Raw genomic sequence first — 14,643 nt, 5'->3', positions numbered from 1 at the left:
GTAGAGAGCCAATCCATTATATATCGCAAGGGGACCACTCGTCAGAAATCTAGCGCGATGGACTTAACCACTTCAAAAAATGTTGAATTCTAACTTACTAGTTCGCAGAGTTTGGTAAGTTTTTTTTCATGCAGTGTATAACTAGTATCATTCTTATTTGCTAGTAAGTTGAAAATTCACACTTTCTTTGCCACTTCATTTCTCTGGTCCCCCAATCGCGAATTTAACCACTCGCAAAAATGTGTGACAGCGGCAATTCGCGAAGATTTATGTACGCGAAAATTATAGCGTGTACAGTATATGGTATGTCTGTGTATGTCTTTACTTATGTGAATGTAAGAGAGGGAGAGACACAAAAGATGATAATATCTAGAGGATGGTATTTTCTTCAAGACATGTGATGTACATATGTGTTCTTCTAACTTTTTATATCCAAATGTATTTTTATCAACGCAGGTACTTCTGCGAAATCTGCCTGGATGAGAGTCTGTACGCCAGGACGACCCCCAAGCAGAGGGGAGACATGGTCTTCTGGGGGGAGCAGTTCACCTTCAAGTAAGTCTTGCCGCTGCTGCGAGGATGGAAGGGGGGGCAGGTAGTTATTCTTGTTACCGCGGCAGTTTAATACCGTGGCACTTGTCAAATGTCACCCTCTCATCCAGCAGCCAGTAATTCTTTGCTCGGATCGAGACAAGCGTTTGTTACGAGGGGGATTACATGAATGTTCATTAATTCCGCAATATCGCTTCCACTCTGTTCATTTCTGGTCCTAACTCATGTTCTGTTCTTCTTTTCATATTTATTTGTTTTGCAGCACCTTAGTTCTAGGATAGGTATCATGTGTAAACAGGTGCAAATTTTGACAATATTTGAAGAAGGTTTCTATTATTAAGGTCCATACTTAGAAGGATTTCAAGAGCTCGAGCAGGGACATATCCCAATGTTGAGTGCAGTACCATGTGACAGATAAACCTCATATGGGTTATTAACTTGATTGTAATATTGATCAGTCACGTTTGCTAAATACTACTTCATATACAATCACGCAGAAAGTTGGAACTTTAAGAACATCTCTTGCCTTTTAAAGCTACTAGCCCCCTTCACTAATCACTTGTAAATGGCGTGTGCTGTCAGAAAAGTTAGTGCCAATGTCCGCTCAAATTGTTCTCTGATCGCTGGGAGAGAAAGAGTAGCCGTCCTCATATTTCATGTAACTTTCTTGCCCCAAGGCATCTTCGAGTTGTCTCGGAATAAATGCGTGTTTGCTTGACGAGATGATCACTTCAAGCCGGTCAATAGTGTTCACGACCCCCGCGGAGCATGTTATAAATGAGATATGCTCCGCGTAAAGACGCCATTTAAAAGCTGGCGAGACATACGCTGGATGTTCGTTGAACCCGCCCAGGTCCCTTCTGTCGGGTCTCGTGTCCCTCGTCCCCGGGGGTAGCATCCTCAGATGGGGTCCAGATGTCAGCACCACATCGAGGAAGGGTTTCATGTCGCGCAACATTCAGCTGAGGCTGTTCGTTTTAATTGGTCTAATCCTTCCCCCTACCCTGGTGCAAAGGGTCTTTTTATCTTTTTCTTCTTTGTCTCCTTCTTAATCTTCTTCTTCTTCTTCATCTCCTCCTCCTGCTCCTCCTCCTTTTTCTCCTTCCTCTTGTTTTCCCGTGGGCTGTGGCTTTCCGACAAACTACATCAGCATGTATCAGATAGTCGTACCGTTCCCCGTACAGCGGTAGCAATCTTACCTTGTCTTCTTGTAGACACCTTGAATCATCAAATGTGGTTGTGCAGATTTGCACCCCTTCACAGATTTTGCTACGTATGCACAGTCGTACCGTTGTTGCCAGCAAACGCTTCCTGATTTGTCCTCTTGTTGCCGACCCATTCCAGTGCATTTGGCGTTGAGTTCGGCGTAGTGACTCTCTGTCAAAGCTTGGTATAAACAATGCATTTTTTTGACGTGTCGTATGATACGATGGAAAATCTAATTGAGCCAAAGCCTTTCAAGTGCATTTGATTTGGATTGTTCTCATATCTTCTTTTTCTTTTGTTCTTCTTCTTTTCTTTTCTTTTTTGCCTTATTCAAGAAGAGGAAAGCACTTCATGTCCTGTTTTTGTTAAGTTTTTTTTTCCGTCCTTTCCTTCCTTAGTTTTTCTTCCCATTCCAATTTCTCCTTTAATATACATTGTATGTGCTGGAAGTTTTAGTTTCAGTATGATTTCGCACTTCCTTTTCATAGCATGAAGTGATCTGGGCTTATAGCAAATGAACTGTGGTTTTATGTGGGTGATGTACTTCCCTTGTTAATAACATGTAGCATATTGCACAACTGTCATAAGCTTTGTTGTTTGTGTTTTTTCTTTTGTGGTCATAGTCCTCTTCCTCCCCTCCCCCACACACAAATACAATACCCAACTGTTGGTTGCTGTCATCATTTTCATTGGAATAAAGGTTTGTTTGGTCGAGAGAATTCAAAGCATTCTGTCAATATCATTTTTATGATTTTGTTTCTTCTTTTTTTTACTACGAAAGACATCCTCCTGTCAACATCAACAACAACAAAATCTAATTGTATTTGTACATTGTGACAGGATAATGAAGAACGGAATGTTTTGATGCACTCACCGCAGGATGCATCTTGTCGGGCTGCAATGGCGATGGGTTGATTTATGTTTGCGGCATCCCAAAGCATTGTCAACGAGGGCGCCGGGGACCCCGCAATGACATCGCCTATTGTTAGTGTGATGTGCGACACACATCCTCTCATTGTTCGCCCATTGTGGGTATTCCTGTAACCAGGAAGGCGTGTTTCCAGATTTCGGTCCCACGAACTTGGGGGGGGGGGGGGAGGGGGTGAAAGAATCATGCACCGCTATGATGAGGAACTGATTAGGCATCACCATAGAATCTTGACACGTTTCATGAAATGTGTCGCTCCGATGTTTAAAAAAGAGAGAGAGAGAGAGAGAAACCACAGAGATGGCTTAGGACAAACTCTGCGGTGAACTTGGGACTAGGGAGAATTAGGGAGACTCCAGGATTTCTTTTTTTTTATGCCAGTGTTCAAGTGCTGGCATCATATGTCTGGATTTTAGGATTTTCTCCTTTTTTTTGGGGGGGGGGGGTGAGGGGTAGGAGTTGGGGATGGGAGAAGGGGAGGGTGAGAAGCAAGGATATGGAAGGAGGACGGGGAGGAAAGAGCTATCAAGATACCAGGATAAGTCGGCCGAAGATCTGGCTCAAATGTCAGCCATGCTTTGCTGGGGAGGAAGCCGACTTGGAATTGATCGTTTCCTACGAGCTAACTAACGAGAGTTGTTTTGGTTTGTTGGGTTTTTTTGTTGTTTTTTTTCTTTCCCCTGCCCAGTATTTTTCATGGGGCATCTAAAGTACCTAGTTTGATGCAATCAAGATTAACATGATTAGGTGCTGCATACTAGTACCGCTTGATCTAGATTAAAATTCTTTCAGCCTGCTGTCTAGGGTCTTACTGGAAGGGAAACGAAACTGTACTGTAAGGCAACCAACATCTACAACCATAACATGCATACACACACACCAACACTAACACTGACACTAACACCAACACTAACACTGCCCCACCCCCTCCCTCTTGAGCACAGCATGTTGCTGGAGCCAGAGAGGAAAGAGATATCGTTCAAAATTTAAATATACCACTTCATCGAGTGCAGAAATAAATACTATTTTTACATAAGTAGGATTTACCCAGCAAGAACTTCAATATGATATAGTGAGCATGCTGCCTCTTTGAGTATTGCAGCAATAACTCCAGAGTTCGCTGCACTATTTTAAATGTGTTTTCCCCGGAGTTCTCAAATTGTGTTGTGGCAGCATGAATCATCATGTGAAGATAAGAAATAGAATATTAAAAAAAGATACCAAGAGAAAGAATAGATAGAATGAAGATGAATTAGTATTGTCCAACCTTGAAAGACCAAAAATAAGCTCAAAAGGAGGAAAACGAGACTGTAAAGGAGTGCTTAAAAGGATGTGTGTTTGATGAGTGCTGACTAATAATAATAGTAATATAGATATTAGATGTTGTTCATTTTAGCATTATGATAATATGATACTCCTTTGATGTAGCCTATGTAGTAATACCCTGACTTGTGTGTTTGTATTGGGTGAGCAAGTGAAACAAATTTGCCCAATCAGTCAAACAAAGAGAGAAGAAAACGTGGATATGAATACATGGGACAGGGGAAGCACACGTGCGTGCGTGTGGGGGCCCATGCTTCCGTTTGTTTTGAGCGGTGTCACAAAAAGTGAGCCCAGAGTCCACACAGCTTGACACAGCAGCGACTAAAACAAACATATCCTGTCAAAACATGGACGACGATGTCGGAGGTTTGGGTGGACGCTGCGTCAGTTAGAAGCCAGTTACTTGTGACGCATCAGTCTCATGCAGAGCTGAAAATATTGTCATGACCGCTAGAAGAAATTCCTCCTGCTCTATAATTTGTGGAGCTTAACAAAATTATTGGGCAACCAGCTTTGCCATCCCATAATTGCCTTACAACTGAGTTATAACCTGAAGTGCATTGTTATTCAGTATAGAGGCATTAGACAGTAGCTAGATTGTGGCCCTTTATAAGTACAAACACATAATTATTAAAGTTTGCAGGAGTAGTTAAATGATTCTCTGTGTATGAAACAGATAAAATGAGAAATATTTTCTTCATCAATTTTGGTCTTATCTTAGCCATAATGCTTTAAGTCCTGCATGATATCATTTTTTTTCCATAAATGTGATTATAAAACATATTTATGTATTTTTTTCTAGGGATGCCATGTGTAACAAAATGTGGCCTTTTACCTTTCACATCTTTTCTAGTATCACAAGACTGCTGGATAAGACAATACATCAAACAAAGACACATATAGCCAAGAGAAGGGAGCAAAGACAAAACCAGCTTTTCTGCATACCGTGTTCACACACAGACAGAGGCACTCCCAATGTCACGCTGACCACAACGCGATGACTGTGAGAATGGGCGCCCAATTCGTTCTCCTCATTCTCTTCTATTTTTAGTGAGACAGTAAGCAGAAAAGATTAACTCCGAGCCCTTGAAGATAATTGCAGGAGATGAGAAAATGACCCCAAAGAGTGTTGAGCAGCGCATACTTTCTTTGGCCAGTTACCGTCTTCGTCCTGCCATTTTTCGTTTGTTTGTCTTTCTCATTCAGGTTTGGCTAATCGCGCGAGTCATAAATCAGTTTTACTCAGTACGGGCCACGGGATGGCGGTAGTATAGTTGGTGATGAACACATGAGCACGGTGAAGCGCTCTCGCGACAAAACAATGTGGCAGTGATTACGGGTCGGTTTAATGAGTTTTGGCTGTGCGAGGCTGGTATCCGCCCCACAGTCGGGTCCACGCCCCCCTTCCCCGGATAGTGGACCAATTTCCTACCCCTCTAGGGAGGGTTATGTCTCCGTGCCTGGAAGCCTTTCCCCCCTCTTATGCCTAATTGCCTCGGTAGCAGGGCTTTGTTAGCCGCGTAATTACTCCCAGTCCAAAGAGCGTGAATTTGCGTCCTTTGACAATTTGTCTGCCTCTTTACGTATAATTCTTTAAAAACATGAGATAGAGTGAATTGTGAAGCACTCTGCTAGTCCTGCCTGAGACAAAGACACTTATCCAAATAGAAATGGCTTCATTAAGGCAGTTTTCATTTGTAGATCCATGTCATAATGGTGCAGTAGATTCGGATTCCCAGTGGGTATGTTATTTGTCGAGCAGCATGCTGGCAGTGGTTGTGTCATGATTTGCCAGTAAGCCCCCCACCCCCACTCCTATCGCTTTGTTGAATGCAGGTGGGTTTTTTTTTTTGGGGGGGGGGGGGGGAGGGTATCCACAATCCTTACTTTTGTTTGTTTTCTTACTTCTTTTCTACAGACATTTATGGTAATGTCACACTAATGTTTGCATCATGCAACCCGAGGATTCAAAGTGCAGGGTAATGGAAGGAGGGCTAGAGTTTTTGCGTGCGATGTTGGAAGTTTGAGACGCACATGCAGATTCTATCAATCTGATTACAGATGGTGCATTTCTGAAAAAAAAGGGATGCAGAATATGATATACCATGCCAGCAGCTTGGATGACAAGATTCACACCTCTTCATATTCTTGCCCGTCGAGTCTCGTGGATGTTGTGGATTTTGAAGATGATTGTGGCAATTTCATGGAATTCTCATTTTGTTTCAAACTCATCAATGGAAGGGAGACAAATTTATGAATGCATTCTCTAAGTCCTCCTCCTCCTCTTAAAAAAAGAAAAAGAAAAAACAGGAAAATGTATCATACCCAGTGCTCTGAGATATAGCTGCCTTTCTGCTTCCATGATGTAGAATGATTACTGGCTAGCGAAAATGAAACTAGGTTAGCATTTCACATTGTTCAAATAGCACTGGAACCTTTCCTAGAAAATTAAATCAGTTTGCAGGATTTTTTTCTCTAGCTATCTCTCTGTCTATTTATCTATCTATCTATCTATCTATCTATCTATCTATCTATCTACAAATGTATCTATTTATGTCTATCTGTCAGTTTGTCTATGTATGCATCTATCTATACTTCTATCTTTCTTTTTCTGTATGCTTATCGTGTAGGCCCTATATGTGAACACAGCCGCTATGACCACTTCTGCAGTCTCCATGGCAACGAGATGGTGTTAAAGCCATTCCTGTCGAAAAGACGAACGTGATAGATTCATAACTTTCAGTCATCAGTTCCTGCATGAAAAAGAATAAAAAGAATAGAAAGAGGGGACAATGATCCACTCATTTGTGCTTCAATCAAATGGAGATGCGTGAAACCGATCAAATATGAAATCAAGTGAATACTAGTAGTGCATCGGACATGAAGATGTACAAAACATTCAATGAATGGTGTTTGACTGCTCTTAAGTTGAGGCATACTTTGATGAGTAATTATGATGATAATTGACGGAGACCCTCTATAATTTCTTCCTGGTCACCTGAGATGAGAGTGATCCTGGTCTTTTTTTTTTTCTTTTCTTTTTTTTTTTTGGGGGGGGGAGGGGGTAGGGGGGCACACGGCTACCTTGTATGGGTGCAGAACTTACGACCTTTACCTGTGGAACTAGTGCATCACTGCTCTATTCTATTCCAGGGAGTGGGGGGGGGGGATTGATGATGTGCTGACTGGGATTCACATGACAACCGGGATTGGCGGGCAGATGAAAAATTATGTCTGCTAATAGCGTCTCATTGGGCATGTCAGCAAGGGGAGATTGAAGATGGGAAGGAAAACGAGAAGGTAAGGCTGAAGGGGGAGATGGGGATGGGGTAGAGAGGGAGAGAAAGGTGAGAGACAATCAGGGCGAGAGAGGGAAATACTTGGAGAAAGAGATGCCCATATGGAGACTGATTTTAAGGAAGTCTATGAGAGTAGTTGAGATGAGCAGGGGTATGAGGAGGTAGAAATCTTATAGGCCCTAAATGGATGGATGGGTAGATAGATAGATACAAAGGTAGATAGAAAGATAGGTAGATTGATTGATTGATTGGTTGGTTGGTTGATTGATTGATTGATTGATTGATTGATTGATTGATTGATTGATTGATTGATTGATTGATTGATTGATTGATTGATTGATTGATTGATTGATTGATTGATTGATTGATTGATTGATTGATTGATCGATCGATCGATCGATCGATCGATCGATCGATCGATCGATCGATCGATCGATCGACGATCGATCGATCGATCGATCGATCGATTGATTGAGATTTTAGTGAGATGTTTGTAGATGGAGTGACTACAGAGAGCGAGATTCTGGGAAATTCAATATCAAATCCCAGGATGCAGCCACTAAGACAATGGTATGAATGCAAAAGTAACCTGTTTAAGATTGTTACATAGAAATATATCATAGAGCCATTGAGAGTCAGAGGAGTGAATTAGAAAAAGTGACATGAAAAAAGAAGTCTTTCAAAGATTGAATCACATTCATGGCTCAATATTGCAAGAATGGCTGTACCAAAGGGAACACCAATAATGTGGCTTGCTCATGGTGATTGTCAGTGTCATGTCAAAGAACCAACCAGGCTCTTCCTCTCCTTCTCTCCCTACCCCCCCCCTTCTCTCCTGCCCCCCCCCCCCCCCCCCCCCTTCTCCCCCACCCCACCCCCTTTTTTGCTATCACATCAACCTGCATAATCAACTACCTGTCATGCTGGATGTCTTTAATATTGGTTTTGAGAGGAAGCCCAAAACTCCATCATGGGGCATATCATCTCCTTTGGCAAAGGGGTGCTGCTCTGGATTTTTTGGCAGGGGGTGAGGATGTCACCTGGTAATGAGGGTGCAGAGCCAGAAGGTCGTTCTGTCTGGCTGGAGACAGGTAGGGAGGGATGAGGAGGCATCGCTATGGCGCCCAGCTCCGCCCTCTTAGTCACTCATCTCCTGCGGGTTCAGTTCAGGGGAGGCATCCAAAACTCTCTTGGGGTAACATCTCTTTTAAAACATTATTTCCCTTCCAACACCGCCACCAGCCCCCCCCCCCCCCATCCCCAGCCAGCCATTCTTTCCAACAATGTATGCCAAATATATTGTTGCTCAAGTTTAAAGGTGGTATATCCCTTTTGCGAACGTCAGCAAATGTTACGTGGTTCAAGAATAATGTCGTCCAATATCATGTATGAAATCCAGGATATTACACCTCAGAATATTGAGGAAAAGAAAAGAAAAAACATGTTTTGGGGGTCCAAATAAATTCGCTTGAAATATATAGGATTTGTTCCCTCTGTTATCATAAAGAAGTTTCCAGTTTGATTATTCTGAGGAAATGTCTAATTAGCCTACCATAACAACATAGCAGCCTATGAAAGGAATCTAATTTTCGGAGTTAGCTAAAAGGGCACAAAAACTTTGAATGCCATTTCATTAAGTTGTGGGTCACACAATCAAAAGATATGTAAAATATTATTTTCCAAATTTGTTTTAGGTTTTAGTACATAAAATGTTTTTAATTTTTTTTTTCAAAGAAAGAGAAACAGTCCAGAGTGAAAAGGTTTATACCATATTCCCAGCATTGCTATGTCAAGACATTGTCAGAAACATTCGCTTAAAAAAAAAAGAACGTGTGATGCTAGTAAGGCACATAATATAACTGTGTCCATTGTTTAGCTCAATTGTTACAGGAGAATGATGTCAAAGCTGGAATATGAATAAAGATGATCTGGAGGATTTTTTTGGAGGTGAGGCTTAACAGGGTGCAGAAAAAAAAAAGATAGAAGAATGTCAAAAGATATATGATACATATTTTCATGTCAAAGTATTTGATGATGTGGTTAATGTGTACAGACCAAAAGGCATCAATAGAGGTCAACATACATTTGGATTGCAGAGATCCTTTAAAGATTCGGAAGATTGCCAAGATTTTTTGTTTCCGAGAATGTTGAGAGCACTTGTGGTCTTTCTCAGCTTGCCAAAGCTGGCTCAGAGAAGAGAGAGAGAAAAAAAAGGAAAGAAAAGAAAATGAAAGGTAACATTATGAATGCAACCTTAGAGGTAGTTGCTGGGGGATCTGAACAAGGTTGCCGTGATACAGATACAAGTAGAATTCTTGGATCAAGGAAGGAGTCTCTCTCCTCAATTTTACCATTCATATTTGTAGGAAAGAGCTGGATAGTATTTCTTTAGTTTTTATGAATATTATTGTGTGAGGGGATCAGTCGTTAGAGGTGGCACTTCGAATAGCATTCTCTCTTTTCCAGTTTAAATGTTGATGAGAATTTACGGTAGTCTGCTATTCAAGCTGTTTACCTTTTCTTTCCTGGTTCTTGAGTCTTAGTCTTAGATAAGACAACCAATTCACTTGACAAAGATTTACTCTGTGAGACATAGCTCTCTAAACATCATCAGAGTATCTTTAGATGTAAAAGAATTCTATATCTTACAAATTGCCATGCAATTTGCAAGATATCAAAACACAGAGTATGACTGAATCCTGATAATAGACTACCCCTAGCATGTTACTGTGTGTCAACAAGTAAGGGCATTTGATAGTTGCAAACACTGATTATGAAAATAAAAACAGAACCATCGTAAACAAAAGTATGAGTGCGTGCAGACATTACCTGACATGCTCGTAGCATGTTTCCGCTGACTTGAATTCTCACGTTACACGGTCATGCACGAAAAAATAAAAGCCTCAATGTCTGGGAGAGGAATTGGGGTCAGATATGTATGTATGGTGATCAATCCGATAAGCAGAGGGTAAGCGTTGGAACGGGGGAGGGGTAGAAAATGTCCTCCTCCCCAATCCACATATCCCAAAAGTTTGTGGTTGTGTTGAGTACCATTCCCTTTCCTTACCGTCATCCCCCCCTTCAAACACATATCCGTAAAAGTCTGTCATTCCATAACCATTAACCTTCTTCCCCCTCCATCAGAGCCTTACCCCTCCCCCTTCCTGCCCTCTGCCAGAGCTTCTCATACTCCCCTCCCATACTCTTCCCCATTTCCAGGGGACCAAAACAGCCCAGGGTGGCGGCTGTACCAGCATGTTCACTAGGTACCCTCAGAGTATTGCAAAGCGGAGAGGAGAGCATGTATATACCGACCTTGTTACTCTCAGGTCACTTGTAAAAGTTTTTACATTTACTACCCTCTTTCCTCCTTGTTATTATCACAGTCATATCGGTCATAATCATCGATTAGAGGGAGTGGGAATGGGATGGAGAAGGGGTGAGTTGATGTGGCGGAACTGTAGAATTGGGATTAGGGTTTATCCAGAGAAAGTAGGCCTGGAAAATGAATAATTCCAAATTATGTTTGCCTATATATGGATTAAAGATTAAAAGTATTGTACAGTTTCTGGTGTTTTGACCAGCCATTGTTTACATGTTGGTTTCTAATGCAGCAGCACAGAGTACCGTAAAAATAATAACATACGAAAAAGAGGTCCTCAGACACGAGATAGAGGTATTTGAAAAATAAGTACTGAAGATGTACAGGTTGTAAGGCAGAAGTGAAGATATCTTCACTACTGTGTAATATTAACCATGATCATGATGAGAGACTGAGTCTCGAAAGCTTTTTGCGTGCATGACATATGTACTCTTGTTTTGCTGCCGGAGTTATTGCTGTAACAAGTGACAAATTGGTGTCCAGTCACTGATTAAAACTATGGATCTCCTGCTCAATTGCTTGAGACAGAGTCGGATCCTGCGGAAGCAGGCAACCGGTTTTGTTCGTTCGATTGTAAGTTCCATAGAGCTGGACTGTTTACACTGCCCTTTTGGAGATTTTGTATTTTCTTTTGAAGCTCAAGCTGAGGAAATCTGGCATTGTTGAGAGATTATTCCCTCAGACTTCATGCTGCTGATCAGATTTTCGGCTCAGGCTTTTGATGTGGGAGGGTCTTTTTGGCGGGGCAAAGAAGATTACGATGTTTTTCATCCCAATTGCCGTAATGTCTCTCCATTTTTGTAGAGGCAGTGTATCGTAAGTTTTTGCTGACAGGCAGAGAATTCCTGAGGCTACCACGCTGCAAAATCTGAGCCCGGTTACAATTTGCAATTACCTCCGAAACTCGAAAAACCATGTGTACCACGGTTTGATTTATGTGTAATGTTTCTCTGTAGGACAAATTTCAGGCGCTTACACTTACATTCATTTGGGGTTGCAGTAGCTGTGCTTGTGCTGGCAAGCACAAACAACAACGCTGTATTGCTGATGCAATGAAACAGGATTTTCTTCTTTTTCCCCCTACTCGCAATATATCCAATCGTGAGCTGCATGATATACTTGTTATTTGAGACATGTCAGTGCTAATAGTTTTTCATCGTGGCTAAGCTGTTATCGCTGAGTACGCTGAAATGCTCACTCGTTTGGAGCATCCGTATTGTTTCGCTGGATCATGTGGCTGAGAACAGAGCTCACAAACTTACAAGTACCACAAAAAAAAATGTAATGTAGACAGACCATCTACTAGCATGTCAGAAAGAGCCAACATAAATGTTGGTTTGTGGGACAGAACATTGATGTAATAGATATTCAATTCATCTAGTTACGGAATTAGGCAGAGGGAATATGGTGCCTTTACACTGCATGTCTCGCTTGTCAGACAGTTTCCTTGTTAACAGAAAGAAGGAACATATTTTGCAATCAAATGATTCAAAGGTTGATATGACTGAGTACTGATAATTTTTTTCTCTGTGGTTATTTGTAGATGCTTAATCATTGACCCCAATATGTTTCTGTAATCTTTGCCTTTTTGTATGACTCAATTTGATGGTTGCGAAGTGATGTTGTCATCACCTTAGAGTCATCTGATTTAGATTAGTGTGATCAGTACCAATATCACTGTTTTGAAATTTTAGAATTCATGACCCTCTTAATACATACCATGTGATTTTAATGAATTTTCAACTGTCCTGTTTATCTAACCACACTCTTTTCTTGCAAGTCAACTTGACCTTTGATTGGAACATACAATGTACCTTTAAAGGTAGGGAATCCCATTTGCATGCCTTAAATGAAGAGTTGTATAAATACAGTGGTATGTTGAAGAGAGTATCATTTTAGAAACTCCCATAAAGCATTAAAAGTGGAAGGTAACATTTAGTACACTTTTTTGACTGTTAGATTTGGAATTGAATTTTTTTCGGGGCTCACCGTAAATTCCAGTACATTACTAGGCTACCTTTGCAGACCCATGCACTGCATGTGTGTCCATCATGTATATTTTGTGAAGAAAGTTCATCAAAACTTGCAAACATTTCTACATACATTCTTGCCACACACTCTATATGTTATTACATCAGCTCTTATACTTTTAGATTTGTGTTTATAGATAAAAAAATACAGAAGACTGCAACAAAAAGGCTTAAGTGTGGCTGACACACAGAACTACTGAGTAGTTGAGTTTTGTGCATTATTCAAATTGTAGATAACTGTTGACTTCGAAATTTCTCAGCAGTGGCCTAAACAAGTCCCCCGAGGTTCATATTTAATGTTTTGCTGCATTTTGGGAGGTCTGTAAAAGGTATCCCCTACCTTTAAGGGTTCTCTTTTTTTTAATTTCCTTTAAATTTGAAAGTAGTATGAAAACTTCACTAAGTTTTTCTATCTTCATTTTTGTTTTCATTTCCTTGTACAGATGCTTGCCACCGGTGGAAGCCATCAATGTACATGTATATAAGGAAATCGAGAAGAAGAAGAGGAGAGACAAGAATTATATAGGTGAGTCTCGCGAAAGCTGGGGAGGAAAATGTCGCGGGAAAGAAAGTGAAACCTCTCGTTTGGCGTGACAATTTATTCATATCTCACCCCACGGGGACTTAAGAGTGGCATTCAGTCTTAAAATCAGTTCCTGCTTTGTTTTGATGATACATGCTTTTGTGTGTGAATGGTGTGGTGTTTCAGAAAGACAGTGCAGAACACGATGGAGTTATATCAGTGATAATTGAAAGTAGTTGCCTTCATAGTCATTGTATGTAGATTGTCTTAAAAGGATAAGGGATTTGATTGTCATTGAATATATTTTGTAGATTTCGTTTTCATCTTCTTTTTGATTGTTTCACAGGTGTCGTGGCAATCCCAGTCAACAAAGTAAACAGTAAAACAACTGTTGAGAGTTGGTGAGTAATTTTCTTTTGTTTTCCAATGCCCCCGCCCCCCCCCCTTTTTGCACTTCTCGTCAGTTAATCGAGTACACTTTTCCCACGTCACAACTGAAGCGAGGACTGTTCTGCAATCTTGGTGAACAACCATTGATGAGATTCTCGTGGCTGTCGTATACATGAATGTTTCAAGCTGATATCTCTATAATTGAGTACGCATGTAGCTTTCTCTGCTCAGCTGTTACAAGCTGCCAAAGTTTTTATCTAATTTTCTCATTCTGTCTTTCTCCGTCTTCCATTTTTTTTCCCATTTATAAGATTTGTCACTACGTTACATAAACTTCTTTCCTGCTTGAGGCTTTCAATCTTTACCTTTAAAAAAAGAAAAAATGTGTATAAGAATGCCGAAACTGTGCGATACATAGCAATTATGCTTAGCTAAAAACAAACCCTAAGATTGTGTGAGTCACTGAAAAACTTTGTTTAGCTCAGTATTGTTTTGATGTATTTTATTATTGGTATGTTATTAATTTGTCAGTGTCCTCATTCACTTTGTGCCCCTTTTTGATTCCCACTGGAGTTCTCGCTTCTTCTCTTTTTCTAATGTCACGCTTTCTCGCTCTCCCCTCTTCTCGACAAACCCAGGTACCCGATTTCCAGTGCCATCAACTTCAGGGGAGACACGCCTTCCATTAGGATCAAAGCTCGATACCAAAACGTCACCATTCTACCTATCAGCCAGTACTCAGAGTTAGCACAGGTGAGGAGTGCTGCCCCCTGCACACTGTAGCAATGAGCTGTCTCAACTCACCCAATTTCCTTCCATGACATAATTTGTAATGTGTCGGACTAGTCTGGTAGACCTGCCAGGAAGTAGCAAGTCATTAGTGACAGTAATTGTCCCCAAAACTATTACCTCCTGACTAATTTAAAAGTGAGCACTATTAACCACAGGACAATTATCTCGATTAATAATTGCCACTGAGATAGTCAGTGTGACAGCTTTTCCCTCCAGGA

General features: G+C 41.0%; 1 protein-coding gene across 1 annotated transcript in view; it reads left to right on the top strand.

The window, feature by feature from the left end:
• The window catches only part of LOC139743092 (uncharacterized), a 75,991-nt gene that overhangs the window by 31,546 nt on the left and 29,802 nt on the right, over nt 1-14,643 (top strand). Inside the window, exons 5-8 of the mRNA XM_071653600.1 lie at nt 457-555; nt 13,164-13,246; nt 13,590-13,644; nt 14,272-14,386. Coding sequence (XP_071509701.1) covers nt 457-555; nt 13,164-13,246; nt 13,590-13,644; nt 14,272-14,386 — 352 coding nt within the window. The remainder of the gene's footprint in view (nt 1-456; nt 556-13,163; nt 13,247-13,589; nt 13,645-14,271; nt 14,387-14,643) is intronic.

This window comes from Diadema antillarum, unplaced genomic scaffold (assembly GCF_040938485.1).
Source record: "Diadema antillarum isolate AM-2024a unplaced genomic scaffold, OU_Dant_1.0 seq00001046_RagTag, whole genome shotgun sequence".
NCBI classification, from domain to species: Eukaryota; Metazoa; Echinodermata; class Echinoidea; order Diadematoida; family Diadematidae; genus Diadema; species Diadema antillarum.
Note: the sequence above shows the minus strand (reverse complement) of the source record. Positions and strands in the feature narration are given on the sequence as shown.